A 20,303-nucleotide genomic window follows, 5' to 3' on the forward strand; every position below is an offset into this window, starting at 1 on the left:
TCCAAATCCAGGGTCGGCAACAGCAGCTGTGGGATCGCGGTTAACTGCCTTGTACTCCATCGCACGCGACCCGTTGCGTTTCGTGTATCATAAAAAACGTCGCAAAAGAAAAGGAAAGCAGCGACCAAGGCGCTCGCGCGACACAAGGGCAAACACGGGTCTTTTTACGGTTCCCAGAAGCGCCGGCGGACCCCCTGCCGCCGCGACTTGGCGGATTGACGCCCGCGCGCGCCCGCAGGCCAATTTCCAGCTCGTCAAAACTGACCGCAGCCGCGGTGAAAAGGCAAACAGCGGCGTGGCGCAAAATACGGCACACCGCATCTCGCAGTGACTTGTGGGGGCCTCGAGTGGCGATGGGTGACGCAGAACAAGTCACCACCTGTGTGCGGGGTGCACTTTGGAACTGGGTCGAGTGGAGGTGGGGTTTTGGGGGTAAGGTGCACTGACGTCATATTACCCATCGTAAATCGTCGCTTTACGGAAGCGGTCGCGATAGGCCAGGCCACCCCTTCTACACGGCCACCTTATGAGGCTGGCTTATTTACGGCCTGGCGCTATTTGATCACCTGAAGGTTGGAGCTGCGGTTGTTAACCTGTAATTAATTACTGCCTAAAGGGTAATTTGGCGGTTTCAGGGGGTAATTTTCACAGTTCCGCGAATGCTTTATATCAGCGCTGAATAGGAAATTGTGCCCATACTTCTAATTGTTTATAATGTTATTTTTAATACATTTTAGGTCAATCTAGTGTTGTTAAAAGGGGCAATTGGATGGTTCGGATGCTATAAATAAACGCTAAATAGGAAAACGTAACCATACTTTTTTATTGTTTAATAATGTTAATTTTACTACATTTTAGGTCAGTCTAGTGTCGTTGTCATCATTTGATTACGTTCATAAAATTAAAAGGTGTCATTTAAATGCACAAGCGTTTCAGAGGGCTATAACGATACTGGTTAAGAGCCACTGGGTTAGAGTGTAAAGATGATGTAAAACTAAAAAAAGCGGTTCTTTTGACTTGGTCATGTAAATTTCCCCCAAGCGGTTGGAAAATAAAAAATAAGTCTGAAATTTTCAACGCCAGGTATGACTCAAGGATATGTGGGAATTTTATTGGCGTATTGAATCACGGCCTTTTATAAGTCGATTAGCGATCTAATATTTCTTCTGTCGCCGACATGGGATACGAGCGTAAGGTGAATCACGAAGGGGGGGGGGGGGCGCCAATTGCGTCCTATACACAAACATTTCACAACCATTTCCGGGAACTTTATGGTCATTTGACAGCAGTAAAATCTTTACAAGGCCTACTTGGCAAGTTTCTCGGGTGGATGCGATATTTTCTTGCATTTGGATTTGCAGCAATGTGAAACTTCCTTTGTGTTTCTGATTCACTTTCTAACAAGTTTAAAAGGATTTGTTCTGAAGACTTTTTACGAACGTTTATAAATTCTCAATTTGTGATTTGATTTCCGGTTAACGAAAAATACACTTCGTCCAATGCCCACCTTAAAAGAGTTAAAATTGTAAAACTGTTTCGTAATAAATAGCATATTGGATGTGGATAAACTTGAAAAAAATTATTTGTCTTTCCTGTACCTTTAGATTTCGTGCTGTGCCTTTAAAAAAATCATTAGGTTTGGTGTCGGAAAAGTGGGCTACAGTCCTTCAGATAAACTAAACAGCAATCACCGCAGCCAACATATTGGCCCGTTTATGATTTGCAAGACCCACAAAGCCTTGATGGTTGTCGTGCAATTATTTGCCATTCGCAGGCCCTTCAATGAGCAGGGTAAATACGACGGGCCAACGGGCAAATGTTGGCGTTTCTTATCACGGGCAAGGTCGAACTCGAAACACAAAGCCTGGTTGATTCGATGGCGCAAGATCAGTAAGCGGCGGTTCACCCCTCCTACATAAGCGACGGTGTTTGAGAAGGTAAAACAGCGCTTTTGTCTTTAGATCCGGTCTTACTAGCTCGGCATATAGAGCGGATCAATTCGAAAAATCGATTTCGGAAGCGGAAAAAACTTGAATTGAAAGATTAATCGGAGAGAGCGAGCAAAAACACGTACAACCGTGAGAATCTCTCGACATTAAGTTTGCCAAGCAGTGGTTTTGCATTCAGCGCACAGCTTCAGATGTAGCGGCCGCAAGTTGTGTTTAATGTGTTTGCGCACCAAGCCAATTCACAAACAACAGGTGAACGGCGCTCAATAGGTCAGGGAACCCAACCTTCGCCACTTTTCGCTGTAGCGAAAGACCTTTTTGCCCTTCACGATACGATGTAGTTCGGTCGCATATATTGACACGTGTTGGACGAAATGTCATTGCCACAACAGGAGAATGCAAAAAGGAAAGCTTCTTTTGTTGGCTGTGACAGCACTGTTTGTAAAAGCACCCAACTCAAACCGAAAAAAATGTATTTTTTGAAGTACAACACAACTTTAAAAGGGTCATCGCAAGTCAGAAAAACGACAACTGGCGAGCAATCACTTTGGCCAGATTTTCGCATTTTTCAGATGGATCAGACGTCAATGACATTTCCGAGCAACTGTCTGTAACCCCTAAAGAGGAAGCAGTGAACAAGAGAAAACACAACAGCCTTTGTCCGCTGCTGTTTGCATTGGCGACGCGTTTAGCGAGCAAGCTTTCAGGCGGATCTCGAAAATAGTCGGACGATCTCGAAGTCCCGATAAGCGTCCACTTGTTATTGCTGCTGTCGGGTTCGTTTGGGTCGCGAGATATGCCGAGATGTCGTCAGGGGGTTGTCGCGTGGCCAGAGATTGGCGCCCCTCGAGAGACGGGATGCGAACATTTTTTTGCACAATGTGCGCAAGAATGTGCACGCGAAAATGCGCAAAAAATGTTCATACATTTTACAAGGCATGTCAAAAATGTGCGCACTTGTTTTCAATTGACGCCCCACAAGTTTGTGTTGGACCAGTGGCCGGCAAACTTTTATGTCGCGGCCCAATATTCTATTTTAAAGCCTGTTGGCGGCCCACAACGTTAAACCACTACAACAAAACCAATAATTAACATGAAACAAAAACATTTATCACTTGTGCAAAAGCTTGTTACATTGCTTTGGTATTTTTTATATTATCAGACAACCAAAAACAATCTCCAAACAGACTCGCCTTAAAAATCCATTAATTAAGGATGACCGCCTCAAAGGTCTCCAATAAAAGTTATATTAGACTTAACAATGAAACCGTGAATAACGATTTTGGTGTTTCCCCCGATTATCAATTTCGGTGTTTTCCCTAAGTAGTGATTTCGGTGTTTTCCCGATATTTAATTTTATGTATAAAAAGAAGGTTATACTTCCTGTCTCAAATAATGTTTTCAATTTTAAATATACTTCTAAGGTTAACACGTTTTAAAAAATGTTTTCTATTTTAAATCTCAATAGACTATTCTGCAAATCTTAACAAATAGGGAACTGTGGCGAAAGGCTGGGAAAAATAATACGGCGAAAGCTGGAGAAATATTACTCCTCCAACCTTTGAGCAGGCTTAGGCATTAAGCAGCGATTTGCGCAGACAATGGTTTCGCCCGCCCAGACAGCCTTTTTACAAGAACCAGCTTGAGGAGTCAATGTCAGAAATAAGACCCACTGGTGTAACTAGAGCCCCAAGGAGAGTGGAATGCTAGAGCATTTACAGGGCAGACTGTTGTTTTGCGGCCGTCCTATCTCAACTTGAAATCAGACCCGTGCCCTGCTGTAGCTACAATAGCTCGCTTTGTATATTAAAAGACCCCAAGCCCCGGTCCCCTAATGCCACTTAGGCCTGTTTAAACACAGCCCGGGCAAAAGTAAAACAAACAAAACAAAGTGCTTTATCTGAACGCCCAGCAACTACCGAGGCAAAACTGCAGAAATATCACAACCGTCGAGAAGTTAGCTGAAGCTAAGACCTCGTGGCATTTGGGCAACTGTGACCTCTAAACTGTGACCTTTCGACTGAGATCAAAAGCGCCAAGGCGGCGAAACGCCAACAGCAGTTCTCTAAGATTTTCAACAACGCGCCTTTTCAACAAAGTAGCCCAGCAGCTGCTATAATTTGACTTCTAAAGCAAGAGGAATGTTGTCTTCGACCCTCTAATGGGCAAACAAGGCATACCACGTATAACTGGCATTTGGCCGCCCGAAAAAGTGTGCCAATGGGTGTCGAATGCCGCGAAAATGTCCTTTTGTGTCGACCTAAAGCGCATCCTTCGGGTCATTAAGCGTTAAAGGCTGACCCACAAACAACGTCACGCTAAGCGAAGATAAGCCCTTTGCTGGAGGCGGCCGCCAAGCATAAAGGCATCGCCATACTTGGTGCCGTTTCGGCCAGATTTTTTTGACAAAACTTTGCCCAGCAACAAACAACGGAAATGCCTGCTTGCCGCGTAAAACGACGTCGGAAGAAGGGCTTTCCGTCACTTTACACGCGATATATCGCGAATGCCAATAGTTTCGGTTTATGGGTCAGCAGGTCTTGACCCTGGCTATATAGGAAACACGCAAGTTTATTTGTAATGAGCATCTATGTGCGCAAAACATTGCAAGGGAAGATTTTTCAAATTTTCTTTATAGTTTTATGATCATAATTCTAGAGGAGTTTACTAACTTTTTTTGGTGGACAAGCTACTTTTAAGGGTTCGACAGTTTAACGGTTTGATGTCGTTTTACAGACTCCTAAAGAACACAAATCCTCCATGGTTTTCCCAAAAATCATCTGTTTTATTTCTGTTTCTATTGCCATCATTGCAGTGTTAATAGACGGAAACCTAAAAAAAATATGCATAGCCTACTTTCCACAAAAAGATCACGCTGGGGAAAAAAAGGCAAAATTGCGATAATCTAGCCCCTCCGAGAAACACGAAATACGTCGACACTGAGGTAATGCTCGTAATTATCAAACGGGGATTGGACGTTAAGACCAACCACTCTAAGGTTACAAATTCGTCATCTGGCAATCACGCATTTAAACCTTAGCAAACGGCCAGTAAGACATCTATTTTCAGTAAAATGAGGATTCGGATTTTGAGATTGCTGGGGTAGCTTTTGGATGGGCGGGCTGTCTATTCTTTGGGATTAGGGAAATAACTGATGGGCGGTTCGACGCCACAAATTGGTCGCCGTAGCTGCTCTGTCCCGTAATAGGGCTCCTGGGGAGTTAAGTTCTAAAAAGTGGCCATTTTTGAACACAGAAGGGTCGAAAAACAAAACACCTACTCAAAAATGAAAACTTGCACTCAAGCAATGTACGTTACGGACGTGCGGTGATTTTAGTTTTACTGTGTCACCAATGCAATTCGATTAACAGTCAGTTTTATTGACGACGATATACGATTATAAGATATAGTACGTTTTGGGCGATAACACTACATAATACAGTTGGCCTCACTAAAAAATAGTTTGGCAACATTTCGTGAAAGCCTACAGAAACCTTGACTCTGAAGACTGCGTATTATTGCAAGGCTATCGGAGCTAGTTAGCAAGTTTTCCGCACGACTGTTCATTTCATACTTGATTGAGATTGACAGGCGTTGATCATCTTGTACAGTTGACATTATGCAGTCTGGCGTATTGCGCAAACTCACCGAGTGTATTTTGTAAAAACATGCAAGAGGTTTGGCAAATAAATATAATTGGGTCGAATCAGCACTGCGCAAAAACGCTCCGTGTACTCAATTGTCTGGTTTTAAAAAGTCGGTTCACGGAATGCACAACGGAGAAAGGTTACCTTACCCCAATTCTACTATTTTCATGTCCCCAGTGTTCTAATATTATACGGTTGCAACAAAGAACAGTCATTTATAAAACAAATTACAAGTAAAAGCGGAGGAATCCCCACTCCAATGACTATGCAGGCTAAATACGCGATTTCAAAAACAACCAAGCACCTTTAAAAACAAGTTTCAGGCTACAAGGAATGCATATATGCTAAGTATTCCTTATTTGTCGATTTTCGGAGGAAAAAAACTCTCAAAGATGGTTCACGAACTGACGAGTATGATCCCAATCTCACGAGGTTGGGTAAGAACTCACTAGTAAGTGACATGGACTCATGAGTATGATCACAAAATCACGAGGAGTCACGAACTCACGGGTTTGAGTCATGAACTCACGAGCATGTGTCACAAACCAACAAGTATTACCGCGAACTCACGAGTATGATCGCGAACTTACGATTATGATCGCGAACTCACGAGTATGATCGCGAACTCACGAGTATGACTTCGTAGGCTATATACGCGAGTTCAAAAACGCCAAGCACCTTTCAGGCTACAAGGAATGTATATAAGCTAAGTATTCCTTAAAAGTATATCCGCATATAAGTTTATCCGCATATATGCTAAAAATTCCTTATTTGTCGATTCCAGGCCACTTACTGCATATCTTCATCCCGAGTGACGATATCGTATCGTTCTCTGTCGCCACCCAGCGGCTCGACGAGAACACCGGAGCGCTTCTTTTGCTTGCGTTCCGCCTCGGCGCACACGAGCAGCAATTGTGACGCGACAATCGTAATCCATAGCGTTTTTGTGTTGCGGCGTGAGAGTAACATGATTGGGCGTAGTACCGACGTACAGTGTTCTTTTTTGCATGAAACGTTCGCTTTACAGTGTTTAGTGAAAAAATAAGTATCTGCCCGAAGAGAGTGCAACTGTCTTAAAGCTTTTAACAAGTTTTTTTTTTTTTTTTTTTAAATAAAGGGACGCAACAATGTAGAAAAACAACAAGTCACGTTTTAAGTTGATTTTCTCGAGAAAAAGGGGTGGAGTCCACGAAAACACTATGGCATTATTGAAGCTTGCTTAGGTCTTGAACCACACTAATCAGAGAATACACTATTGGCAATACCTTAGTTTCAAACGCGAATACAATTTCTGCACATAACTGCATCCAGGTATTTAAGCTATCAGTTGTTTTCCTTACCCTAAATATTGGTATCGCAGAAATACCTCAAAGACTTAAACAAATTAATAACCTCACAACTTGAAAATTTACTCAAGGGTAAGTTTCTGGAGATAAATTTAGGCCAACAAATAAAACCCAAAGTTACCATTGGTTATTCTACATGCCAATGGTCGAGTGCTTCATCAAGACTGCACTTTTTGTATTATGATCTGAAACATTCTGTTCACTAACTTGCCTGTAAACTGTGAAACTCGTTTCTTTTTTCTAAATGGTGAAAATACATAAAATGGTTTCTGGCCTAATCAAATTGGTTTTCGCTAACAAATATATAAGGCTTTGATAAGGCAGCCATAAGCTTATGTTGCGCGTTTAGCTTGTTGAACCAAAATAATCCAGGTAAGTTTGTATTGGACGGCCATACAGCGTCGAGCACAAGAGTCGGAACAACAATGGCGGCCAATAAATCAACCGTTCTCACAGGCACTTGGACCCGCACATCTTTAAACAACTCAAAGCGGCGGACATTCTCCTTGAGCGGCAATTATTTCCTACAACATCTCCGGTTACGAGCCTTTCCAGGGCCTGGTCTCCTCGCGATTGGCCTTTGCGCTCAGAAGTGCGAACACTTGACCTTAACCGCGGGCCTGGTGCGAAATTGAGTTGCCCCTGCTCCTTTGTTTTATCCGCGGATGGCCTTACAAAGGTTTCTGTGAACCCTTAGCTAGGCAATTTTTACTTAAAGTTGGTGGAACTGGCAAATTTAAATTTTGCATTACAATGTGGACAAAGGTCAATGGGTCCAGCAAGTTATAATCAACAAAAAGTCGGCATTCTTATTGAACAGCATTCTTATCCAAGGGTACAAGAGTTTTAATTCCCGGCGCCTTCAAAATACATATTTCCCGGCGCCTTCAAAATACTTCAAAATACTAATTTGTACAAAATGAATCATATTTACACAAGACCTTGGGGGAAATACTATTCAGGTGTATTCGTAAGCATTATGTGCTCTGAAGATTGGGTTTTTGTAAGTTATTTTAAAATAGCTTAGGTCCTAGTCTATCCAAATTGGCTGGACTGTTAAGTTATTTGAAAACACTTAATCAATTTCGACTCTGCAGCTCTTGTACTAACTAAAACCAACTGCCTTAAGAACAATTGAAAAGTCAAGGCCCATGAGCTCGCAGTGACCTTGACTTTATGTCATAGAATCACGGAAAATGGGGGTGTTTGGTGCTAATCCCGCGGAATATTTTACCTTACAACGGAAGAGTGTTGACCACTCGATCATTCCAGGATCCTGTTTCGCTAATATTCGGGTAATCGCTCACCCAGAAGGAAAACAGCGTGCCGTTGCTATTTGCAGAAAAACTCAATAAAGCCCGGGCAAACAAAAAACAAAATGCCGGGAGCTGTGAGGCGGTGACTGGCCTTGCCTTGCCAAACAGTAGGAGATAAGCCTGTTCGTTGCGCGAATGCTAAGGCCCTTTTATTCCATTCTGACGGGGCCCCTTGCCTTACCTTGTTTGGTTAAACGCTACCCCGATCAACCCCTTCAACTTACAGCACCCTCTTGTAACCTCAAAACCGCGGAATTTTTTGACTTGTAGATTTTAAAAATTACAGGTATGTCAAAGCAGAAGTTTAAAGGCGGCTCAGACTGGTTTGAAAAGCCGTGTAAAACAGCTATAATTGATTTTTTAAGCAAAGTGTTTAGTTAAATTGCAGCAAGAAATCTCCTCACCCTTGCAAACAGCGACGACAATGATTTAAATATATATATATTATTTAGACTTCTGTTCTAATCACAGTTTGTCATATTAGAGGATGTTAAGCGAAATATATTTCGCCATAAAACGTATCATCGGTCATAAAGACCGGAGTAAAGCGAAACAAGGCGTAACTAAAGTAAATTATATATCGTCAGCTTTTTGGATGGCTATACACTTGCTTTCCTTTACTCAATTTATTACTAACATTGCATTCGGGGCCAAACACTTTTTATTCGCGGATTTTTAAAACTACTTCATGAGCGGCACAAATTGGTCTGTGACCTTGTTAACCGTTGTTCTAGCATTTAGGAACAAACACTCACAGTGATAAAGTTCAAAAATAGGCGTCACCCAGCATTGGTTACTACGGGTGGATAGCTACTAAAACTCTAATGTGAATTATGGGTTTACTCAGAGCGCACAAAATGTACCTTTCTCATTCGATCGCGACATTTATTGGCTCGTCGTAGCGAAATGAAACCGCAATATTTACCGAAACATTCGCTAAGTCAGCAGTCGAATACTAGGATTATAGCAGCAAAGGGGTGCTTTTCAGAGCGGGCATCAAATGCGTGACGATAACACGAGTTCAATGTCTTTGGCAAATATTTGCAGTGCTCCTTTGATCAAACAGGCCTGTTGAACAGTTACCGATATTCTAACACGGATGGCAAATACGTTTTGCAGCAGCGCCGCCTAAATATAAACGTATAGCTTATACAGTAGGAGAAAGTAGATTATAGCGTGGCTTGGCTAAAAGACGCGAAATGCCAATTAGCGTGTAAGCCACGTGCTAATTGCGCAACGACGGGGCCTTTAAAATCCCCAGAATCTAATTAAATAGGCATTTTGCCGCCGTGGCTTCAAAGACGACGCCGGGAGAATCTACCTTGTCTGATCTAGAGCGAGACTACCAGGCAAGCGAACACAGCAGTCTTGCATTAAGATGTGTTGACTGACAGAAACGAAGCCATTTTATAACCAGCGCCTGAAACACATTATACTCTTTGAAGAAAATCACCTTTGTCTATTCATGCCATTGCAAATAATAAGAATACGACATCCAAGGACAGGCTAACTGCTGTCTAACTGGCGCTACACTGATGTTTGCCGCAACTGTCGCTATCCTTTATAGCCAGGTGAGTCAGAAATACAAAACGCTAGGCTCTTCTGTGTAACTAAATATGCATAATTGCCGTACGTTGCTGGATGCGAGACGATAAGGCGACTCAGTCGGCGCTTTCGAGGTCTGCTTACTGCTAGATCGAATCGGCAACCGGCCAGCAAACGTATTCAGAACGGTTCTACTGTATATGCTCACAGCTGTTTTTCCAGTTTTGAGACAAAACAAATTTCAACGCTCTCCTGTGATGTCATAATGCTCATAGCAAGTTTCAAGCTAATTCCTGTTTGCCTGCTGCATTGTAGCAACCTGCTAGCCAACTGTACACCCACGGAACTCACAATAGCGGCGCAGCTCCTTCAAGGGCCTCGGCGGTTTGGCAGAATTTCTGCGGGCGTCGGGCTGCGGCCTTTAGTTTTTGCGTGGCCCCGTGCCGCGAGCGCAAACACTCGAAGCCAGCCAAGTCGATAGCGCTCGAGAAACGGGGCTCAGGCAGGGTCCTTAGGCCGCGACCAAGACGAGCGGGCGCGCGTCTGGGCTGAGCAGGGCCCTCGCAAATCTCTTTAATCAGCTGAAGGCGGAGACGCTTGACTGAACCTCGCAAACCCTATAGGCAAGCAGCCCAGCGATGCCTGACCCAACCTCCTTTCTTAATAGCTTACAAGGCGCAATGGGCGCTTCGTCACTGTCTACGCGCGCCCTCTACGGCGCAAGGGGTGCGCGTCACCATTTAAGGGGGTCCAGGAGTGGTAGGGGTTGGATCAAAGCCCACCGGCACCCCTGACAAAATCACCCAACACAAGCCTAAATTGTTGGGCGGATTTTCAGCAGCTATATGCTTCCACTACAAGCGCCTAGCTTTCTCTCTGAAGGCGCGTGTGTGCGCATCAGTGTGTTCCAGGCCTTTGCGGGCGCGGCGCAAGTATTCTAACGAGCTTGGAGAGCGATCGGCGAATGGCAAAGGGGGCGCGCGGGGATTATTAATGTAAGCAAGCGAACGTGCCCGTCGGCGTGTCGGCGCGGATTCGACATGTTAGCTTTAGGCGTAATGGGGCTGCTTTGCGGTCGGGGCCTTTGTGTGCCCTGGCGAGAATGTCCGACGCTAAAAGGCCGCGGGTCGCGACTTGGCGACTGTGTACTTGAATTATCACTGCGCTGTCCGCGTACGCTCTTCCCTGGTGGTTTAATAGCGCGGCGTAATGGCATAAGAGTTTCCCAGCAAAACGGCTAATTGAAGCCGTAAACAAACACTTCGGCGCCGAGTGATTGGCAGGGCCATGGGGCGATGATAGGCCCGCGAATCGAACAAACACTTGGGCAAAAATGCGTCCCGGAGATAGAAGCGCCAGTGACCGCCAGCACACAGTAACCTTTTGTTCTGCTGGGCGTTTTTTCCGCTCAAAAACGATACTCTGTGTGGTTAATTTGCGCTTACGTTCGAGACTCTGGCGAGACTGTTGCCCCAGAAGGTTTAAGTAAAGTATTTTAATCGTTTTCTGCCTTGCATAAGGTTCAGTGGATCTTGCCACGCCATTAACTCGCCACCTGCTCCAATAAAACCGGCCCCAACAGGGTCGTAAAACGCCCCTGTTTAACTTCGGATTCGCAGACGCGGGATTCGGGGTCTTAAGGGGGTTGCCAGGATTAAGTTGTTTACGCATTGGACCGTCGGTATTATAGCAGGGCAATTTCGCACCTGGCATCTTACCCGGGCACACACAGACCCTATAGTCAGGTGGATATACGGTTGCTGGCAGTTTCGACAATATCGCATTCCGTTAGGAAACCGGTCGTATAGGCAGCTACTAGTGTACGGTAGATGTACGAGCAATTTCACAGCAAGAGACCGATCCCAAACCGACGCCGTAGCGGCTCTAATACCTGGTAATTGGACACCGTAAACGGCCCAGCAAAGGCCCGTGGAATTATCCGCACAGATCGGGAGGCAAAAATTCACCCGGCACTGTTGTTGTTATCGCTTTCGCTTCAGACGTCGTGATCGCTCTCTAGTCGTTTTTTTTTCGCGACTTCAAAGCTTTTTTAGGCGGACAGGTTGATCTCGCGGTCGCTACCGCACAACTAACCGCCAGGACAATATATTATTTTATTGGAAGCCGCCTGTCGCGGTCCCAAAACGACGGCAAAGCGTCGCCGGTTTAGGCTGTTGGTTTGGGGATTTCGCGACATGTTCCGCCGCGATTGCATTTTTTATGAAAGCTTGTTTGAACTGGCATTTCTTCTGTGAGAACCCGAAGTCTGTTTGTTTACAAAGGCCGCAGCGCGACGGGGCATGTTGTTGTTCTGTTTTCACTGCTAATTCCAAAGCAAATTCGGTGTCCAGCGGGCAGATCTGCCGTTTGATTACCGACAAAACGCTACCTAAACACATTTACAAGCTAACTGCAAGATTTTCCATTATAAGTTTTGACGGGAGTTTTTCGCGCTAAAACAACCCGTAAAAACGCTCACATTGTGGAATTACATAAGTGCGGATTTTCAACGGACTTCGGAAGGTTTCAAAGGGCTCAAACGTTTGCACATTACCGACGGCACCTTGTTATTACTGGCCGTGGATTAGGCGTAAGCCTGCGCGCAGGGGCGGCCTTTATTGCCGGTTTAAGTCGCCTCAATTTCGGTCCGGGTTTCCCGTAATTTGCACGGTGCTGGCGCGAAAAGGCATCAAAGCGGTAAAGCACGAAACCCATGCTCTCTCCCAAATGCCCGGGATTGCTCTCTGTATAAATTTGCGAGAAATTGTTTTAAGGCTCTGATATAAATTCAAAATGAATGCTGGGTGCTTGGTTGATAAATGTTGGGAAAAATGGACAGCGGGGTTAAAACTTTTGGTCAAAGTTGGGCCTCTGGATTAAAATAGTTGGTAAAATTGAACCGTCAAAGTATAGCTTGATAAAAATAAACTGATATGGTAAAATGTATGATGAAAGTGGGTCGCCTGGTTAAAAATACTGGTAAGAGTGAATTTTGTTTAAAATTTACAGAAATAGTGGGGCGCCTGGTTAAAAATACTGGTGAAAGTCAATTTCTTGGTTGAAATGTTTGGTAAAACTGAGTCGCAAGATTAAAAGTTGGTAAAAGTGTGCCGCCTGGTTATTAACACTGGTCTAGTAAAGGTGGGCTGCAAGGTTGACAATGTTTGGCAAAAATTCTATAAGAAATAGCAAAGATGGTTAAACTTCGCCGCGTATCAAAAGCGTTTAGCTAAAGTGGGGCTCTGCGTTGAAAACGCCTGGTAAAAGTGAATTGCAGGTACAAAATGATGGTAAAAGTGGGCCAGGCTAAAAAAAACGGGCTGTGAGAAACCTAAAGTTTGCAAGGAGACGTAAAATGCATTGCATTCCACCAAAGCTGGCTTGCGGTTTTAGAATAGCCTTACGCGTGGCTTCAAATGGGTTCACACCTGCAGTTAGCGGTGTCGGAACAACTCAGAGGGCAGCCAAACCGACAATTTCGTTTCATTCCAGCTTCTAATAGAGATTAAATGTAGCTTTTTTGCCCCGAAAAAAGCCACGCCGTAGTCGAAATGGCCTGGCGTCTGCTCTGATGAAGGACTGAGTAATGCGTGTAATGCATTTTGTGAGAAAATCTATGGTTCAAACCGATTTGCGCTGTTCTTATAAAATATCTTGATAAATAATTATACTTTTTAATCATATTCCATTCAGGAAACGATTTAAGAGTATTTCAACTGTCTGTGGGACAGTTTAGCATTCCTCTTTCACACACAGGTCCTAGAAAATAATTAATTTGTGATAAAACCCCTTTTGCCAAAAAACGTTTACAAAAGTCTACAGCCAGGTAAATTGAACTGAAGCAAAACTTGCATAGCTATTGTTAAATTGTAACTTCAAAACCCAGTTTAGAAAATCACTCAATAATGAACTAATAAAACCTGCTTTTCTATACTGATCTCCTAATACAAATTGCTAATCTACAAAAAAAAACTGTTCTTTCAAGCTTAAAATGCTCACTGTCTACCGTCCACTGTCATGTACCTACAGCGAAAACGGCGCAAATTAGGGCTCTAAGCGTCAGCAGCGCAGTAGCAATGCTTCCAAATCCCACACCCCTTGACCCTCCCTTTATATCCCAGGGCCAGCTCGTTCTTTCGCGCAAAACAGCAAGAAAAGAAGAAAGTGATCGATCACGGAGCTCGCGGCTGTCCGTCGACGAACAAAAAAATGTCAGCTACTTGCTGGAAGAATAACGGAGCGCGTCGAAACCGCCACAGGTTTTTCCGACCGCTGATTTGAGCCGGGGGTTAGAGAAGGGGGCGGTGGGGGGTTAGAGGGGGCGATTAGGCTACAACAACAATGCGCGCCCGCGCGAATAGACGCGACGAGAAGAATCGGCTTTGTTACGGTCGCGGAACTTAAGGCTGTAGGCACCGAAAGAAAACAAGAACACTAAACGTCCGCTGACCCAGATGACCGCTACTGGACCGCTGACCACCCGGGTGGGCGCGCGAAAGAGAGAGATGGAGAGACGGCAAGTTAGAGCTGTGCTCTACATTGCTGGGATTTTGACGAAATGCCGTCACTTTTACGCGTGCACTTATTTTGCGCCCGATTTTGAGCTGTCCACAATCTGATATCGCCCATTGCAAAGAGGGTAACCCAAATTGCGACCGCTCACTCGAAAACGTTCACCCGCGCGTACGAACTGGCAAATTGTCGATGACGCCTGTCATGCCGCAGGACGATTTGGCTGCAATGAAAGCCGATGTGGACATTTTCGAGTCACAGAAATGAGAACAAAATCTGCTAAGTTCAGCAGAATACTCTAGCAAAGCAATCCATTAATTGTATCTGACCTGAATTGCTAGCTTTGCTAGAGTATTCTGCTGTTACTGATTAGGAATTTAGGTCGACATTTATCATGCAAGGGTCAAGGTGATTTCCAGTATCACATATTCAGTGCAACATATTATCTTTAGGGTAGACAGAAAGTTTTTCTTTTAATTTATTCGCAAGGGTCACACAACTTAACCAACTTCTACGTGGGCTTTGATTATTATTTTATTTTAATTGTTATCGATTTCTAAGCGTCGAGATGGCATTACCGTAATAAATTAGTTATCTGTTGGTTGCACTCTTTGGAATTTTTTATCCGTTTAACAAATGCAAAAAAAAAACAGAAAAGCGCAAAAAGTACAAACATCACGAAAATTCAATATTATTGTTTTTAACAAAGAATTATAAATAAAAACAAAACCGTCATTGATTAGTATAAAAGATACAGTTAGATTTTTAGACGTTTTACCTTTTTTAGTACAGGTTTCATGCGTATTTGAAGACTAATCGAATGACATAAACATTTTGCGTAAACTAATAGTTCTAAATCTACTGTACATATACCACTAGGGGCACGCTAAGGTTTTCAGGTGGTACGCGAACACCTTTTAAATTTTATGCGGAGTTTGGAAAATTAATGTAAAAAAAATAAATTGAAATAGCGGCTGTCAAAAGTTAAATTTTTGATTTGCCACATTAAATTGACCAAAAAAACTCAACAAGTTATTTTATATGAGTTTTTGGCTCTTAACTTAAGTTATTTAATTAAAATGTTTTTTTGTAACCGGATGGTACGCGTCCAGAAAAGGTTGAGAACGACCGGTGTAAACACTTAGCGACATCACAGACACCAGTTACGCGACTGCGATGCCCGAAAAGTGTGTGAAAAACTACGTCAATGAGCAAAGAAAGGAAATTACGTGGAAGTTCAATTAATGCGCGAATGTTTACAGATTACGCTCAACTAATCTCGGGCGCCGAAAATAGAAGGCATTAGCGGCAGAAAGCGGCGATAATTATCCTTTCAAAAACGAAGCGAAAGTGCATGTGCAAAATGGGGGCAAAACCACATCACAGACGGGGTAGGGGGCTGGGGGTGTCGAAACCCTTCACCCTGCCATTCGTCACACTCCGTTATGACGTCACAACGAGTGCTATTGTTATCGACGGGCCGTCAATTACGCAAGCGCGAATGGGGGGCGAAAGCGAATAGATGAAAATCGAGAACGCTAAACGAAACAAACGCTCAGCTTTTTTCGGTACATTACCAAATTGCGGGGGCGTTATTTTCAGGATTTGTCGACCGGGCACAGACGCTATGCAATTGCTTATTGTGGCTGGCGGGTGGATCAGGCAAAGAACACTAAACCCATCGACGAACAAGCTTGGTCTTGTTTATACCAGAGCCAAACGTGCTGCCTTCTAACGTTACCGCGCTCAGATCCCGATAAAATGTGAAGTGTCGGCGCCCAGAACCATCACGGTATTAAACTGAGGCATGAAAATCCGAAAATGGTGTTGCGAATGGCCGGCAACCCTGTCTGGATGACTCGGTGGGATTAGGGAACTCGATCCAGGCTGCAGGTGAACTTGAAAAGACGAGAGACCACGATAAGAAGCGCCGAACAACGGTAGCACTGAGTCAGGCCTTATGGCTCTATTAGGTGATCCGATGCCGCCCGCAGCAAACAAAGGACAACAGATTGCTAAAAAAGGAACTGGGATTCATTCGCTAATTCGCAAAGTGGATACTATTGATATTTATTCTACTCCGACTGCAACCTTTAATCGCAATGCTCAGCGAACAACTATTCCGTTTTCAATATCTCGTAGATACGGAAACCGATATTTTTAGGGATAAATGTCAGCTTAAAATAACCGTATCCTGACCTCTAAAAAACACAAAAAAACATGAAAAGACTGAGGTAAGATTCTAATCTTAGCTATTCAATTTCTGCACTACTGAGCTAATAAGTCCAATTTCCTTTTCAAAGCTGAAATGAATCCTAAAATCTTAAGTGAAAACGCAGCTTACTCTGTGCGGCAATATCGTACGTAAACAGTCCCTTTCACTCAAAACTAGAGCACTTAGAGACCTACGAAGAGACAACCTTTCTCGAAAAAAACATCTCGCTTTTTCGTTCAACGTCACGTCGTCGCCAAAACAAGCAACTTACTTAGGGGCTCAGGACGCGAAACGCGCAAACAAGAGAGAAGAATCGCCATGAAGGTGAACACCAACAACAACAAAACAGCGCGCGGCCCCAGGTAAAGGTGCCCGGCCCGCCATATCTGTCAGACATTCCTTAACGGATCAAACATCAGGCCTATCGCATGCCGGGCCGGAGGTTTTGTGGAAGAGCTCGCTTAAGCTCACGTGTACGCGAGAGACAGAGTTCTGGACTTGGCATCAATAACGCTTTGTGCTTCTGGTTGGCGTAGGATCCCAGGCCTTGCCAACGTTATACCAAGGTTTACGTCACCGATTTATAACTGGAGCATGTTTTGACGCGCGGGTGTATATAGGATGATGGAATAAGTTCGTGCCGGTTTATTATTAGACTCTATAATCAGCTGACATGCACGTATTGAGAAAACGCGTTTGATCTTGGATGTGTTGCTTAACGCCTTCTTTGATTAGTGTCATAAGTGGTAAGGTTGTATTTACTCAAAAGATTATATTCACTCAAAAGTTTCTCTTTCAAGTTTCGTTGGATCATTAAGCCACGCCTATATATTCGTGACTGCAATAAACAAGTAAAATCTACTCATTTACTAGCCAGATCAAAATTATACGCAGTTATACCGATATAAAGTTGGCTAGTTAAGTGACAATTTATAGCATATATGTCAACATAACATCGTTTTTCTTGAGACGACGAAAGCAATAATAAACAAATTTGAAGGTAAAGTCGTAAAATTACCAAAACGATAACAAAAAACCCATACTCGTAGAATTTCATCTTTGGAATTAATATGACCTTAACAATTTTTTTGATAACCAATATCGAGTTGTTTAAATTAGATGCAGTGTTAAACATGTAAACACAGTTCTGCTCAACAAATATAAAATAGGCAATCGCGAAAATTACATTTAAAAGTATAAATGATGTATATACAAAAACTGCTCATGCATTTATTTTTGGCGCGAGGGCATCTTCGGACATTAGGTGTCCAACCATTTAACAGAAATACACCTAAAATAGACACGCTTAAATAAAAATAAATTATTTTAAAACTACGATCTAAAGTGCACTTAGACTAACTGTTAAACGCTTAAATTCCTTTAAATCTGCAAGTCCATGGTTTTTGCCTTAACTACCTTGACGCTAATACATCACAATCGACAACGAATATTTCAGATAAAACACTAGCCTTCTCCTTGGCATATTCGAGCAAGACCGATCAGGTTGTTGTTATCGTTTGCGATGCCCCATGTGGGTCCGGTAAGGAGCGACCCCTTGACCTGTCTTAACGCAAACCGGGGATCCTTTTGTAAACAATTTGTTTTGACGGAAAGGCCCCTGTTTCAACTGCAAGAAGCACTTCCATATTCGGCCAGGAAACTGGCACCATTGTCTCGCGAACATCAGTATTCGGATTACAGCTTATTTCATGAATCATGATCAACATCAAACCCAATAAACCCTATAAAGAAAAAAATCTCCAGACCTTTTCTGCTGGTAAAATAGTGCCACCGTAATTTTCACAGCTGCACATCGAAACTCGCTCAAAGATTTTTACACTTTTTTTCCGTTTTTTTTACCCCTCAGTAATGTTTGATAACTACTAGCTTGCACGACGACGAATACCATATCCTAGTATCGGGATTATCCGATACCATGGCGGTTCTGGATACAGCGTTGATTGGCATTTTGTATGATTAGCGAACAAAATAAGCTACAACTAAAGAACAAAAATTGCTTCTAGTATTCGCATTACAGCTTATTTCATAGATTAAGATCTACACTGAACCCGCTAAACCCTATAAAGACAAAATTCTCCAGACCTGTTTTGCTGCTGAAACCGCGCAGATGTGATTTTTACAGCTGCTCAACGAGAAACTCATTGTCAGCATGTTTTTTAACAAAGCCCTTCCGACAAAAGAAGGTTCATTTCAACAATGGAAAGCAGTGCTCCCTACTTTCCCTGGTTTTTATTATGCATGAGTTGACGCTTATTGCTTTCATGATTCAATAGACCGACGTTCTTTGTGCAAAACGCCAGAAGCCGCCCTGGAATGTTAATGTCTGATCGACTGCAGCACAAACAGAGCACAAGTCGAGTAAAACACGCCCTCAAGCGACTGGTACTCACCTTGTGTTGTTTACGTTAGGTGGCAATGTGGAGCAAGGCGAATTAGAGCACGGCACGAATTTGGCGGGAAGTTTAAGTGTGACGTCACAGCGCCCCTTTACCACCAAGTTGTCGGTGCTGACGTGGAAGCAGAACTGCTCCATGACTTTCACGCCTGAAAAGTAACATTTCTATGAAATTCAGCAAAATACTCTAGCAAAGCTAGCAATTCAGGCCAGACACAATTAACAGATCTTAAAAGATATATATATATAATATATGCATATATTTCGCCAACAAATGCATCGTCAGTATATCTTAATTCGAATAAATATCTTTGTAATACGTGACAACTTTATGGTAAACTTTGGATTAGTGCGAAAGAAACGTTTTTGTTTGTTAACCAGCAAACTTTTAAGCCGGTTAAATCAATATCGCTTGAAAGTGGTGAAAGTGGTGAAAGTGGTGAAAGTGGTGAAAGTGGTGAAAGTGGTGAAAGAGGTGTAAGTGGTGTTTGTTGCACCAATAGAAAGCGTAAAAACTTTTAAATTATCATGGTGTACATTTTGTTAACAGATAATATGGAAGAAAGTTACGTAGCTAGAAATATTTGTTTTAATCATTTTAAAAGTAAAAACAAAAAAAGAAATAATTTAGTTAACAAATATATATTGTTAGAAAACACATCTAAAAATACAGAACGTTACCCAATGTTTAACAACTATATCGCTTTGGAACCCAAACATGTGATCATATTTAAATAGGTGATTGCTACATGGATTGAACAGTAGGCAAGTGTTTGAAAACTGCCATGTAACCCCTTGGCCAACTAAAATGTACACCTGAACTTATCATTACATAAAACTCACCTTTCCCACAGGAAGTGGTACAGGGCGAAGTGGCCAAATAATTCCAAGCGTAGATGGTTGAATTGTTTTGTGGAGTTAGGGTTGTTGTGGAAGTTGTTTGGGTCGTTGTAGAAGATGTTTGGGTTGTTGTGGAAGTTGCTTGGGTTGTCGTGGATTTGAAATGTTCTGCAATGTCGGTTATCTCTCCACGTACTGGTGGCAGCGAAAATTGACAGGGACCCATTGAACATTGCTGTAAGTTAAGCAAAAGGCCAATTGAATTCGACTGTTTATCCTAAAGACTTTAGATCTGCCACGAAGAAATAAAATATTCATTTTACGCCAAGGTAAAACAATCTATAGTTGAAAAAATTTTGATAAATTAAAACAGATTGATTTAAATCCCTAGAACAAAAACAATAGAGGCATAGTATAGGGTGACAATGTAAAATCTTGTCTGTGTATTTGACGTTCTGTATTCGGATATTCATTTTAGCGTATTGCACATAACAAATCTCGGTTAAAAAAATGATAA

General features: G+C 42.9%; 2 protein-coding genes across 2 annotated transcripts in view; both read right to left on the reverse strand.

Moving 5' to 3' along the window:
- LOC146170279 (ADAMTS-like protein 1) overlaps positions 1-19,084 on the reverse strand; it is a 71,764-nt gene extending 52,680 nt beyond the window's left edge. The window contains exon 1 of the mRNA XM_083388070.1: positions 18,942-19,084. Within this exon, the coding sequence (XP_083244196.1) occupies positions 18,942-19,084 (143 nt within the window). The remainder of the gene's footprint in view (positions 1-18,941) is intronic.
- Positions 19,085-19,594: 510 nt separating this feature from the next.
- The window catches only part of LOC146170280 (ADAMTS-like protein 3), a 44,933-nt gene continuing 44,224 nt past the window's right edge, over positions 19,595-20,303 (reverse strand). The window contains exons 16-17 of the mRNA XM_083388076.1: positions 19,790-20,021; positions 19,595-19,607 (exon numbers count right to left, since the gene is read on the reverse strand). Of these exons, the coding sequence (XP_083244202.1) occupies positions 19,595-19,607; positions 19,790-20,021 (245 nt within the window). The remainder of the gene's footprint in view (positions 19,608-19,789; positions 20,022-20,303) is intronic.

The sequence above is a fragment of the Ascidiella aspersa genome, chromosome 1 (genome assembly GCF_963924565.1).
Source record: "Ascidiella aspersa chromosome 1, kaAscAspe10.2, whole genome shotgun sequence".
NCBI lineage: Eukaryota > Metazoa > Chordata > Ascidiacea > Phlebobranchia > Ascidiidae > Ascidiella > Ascidiella aspersa.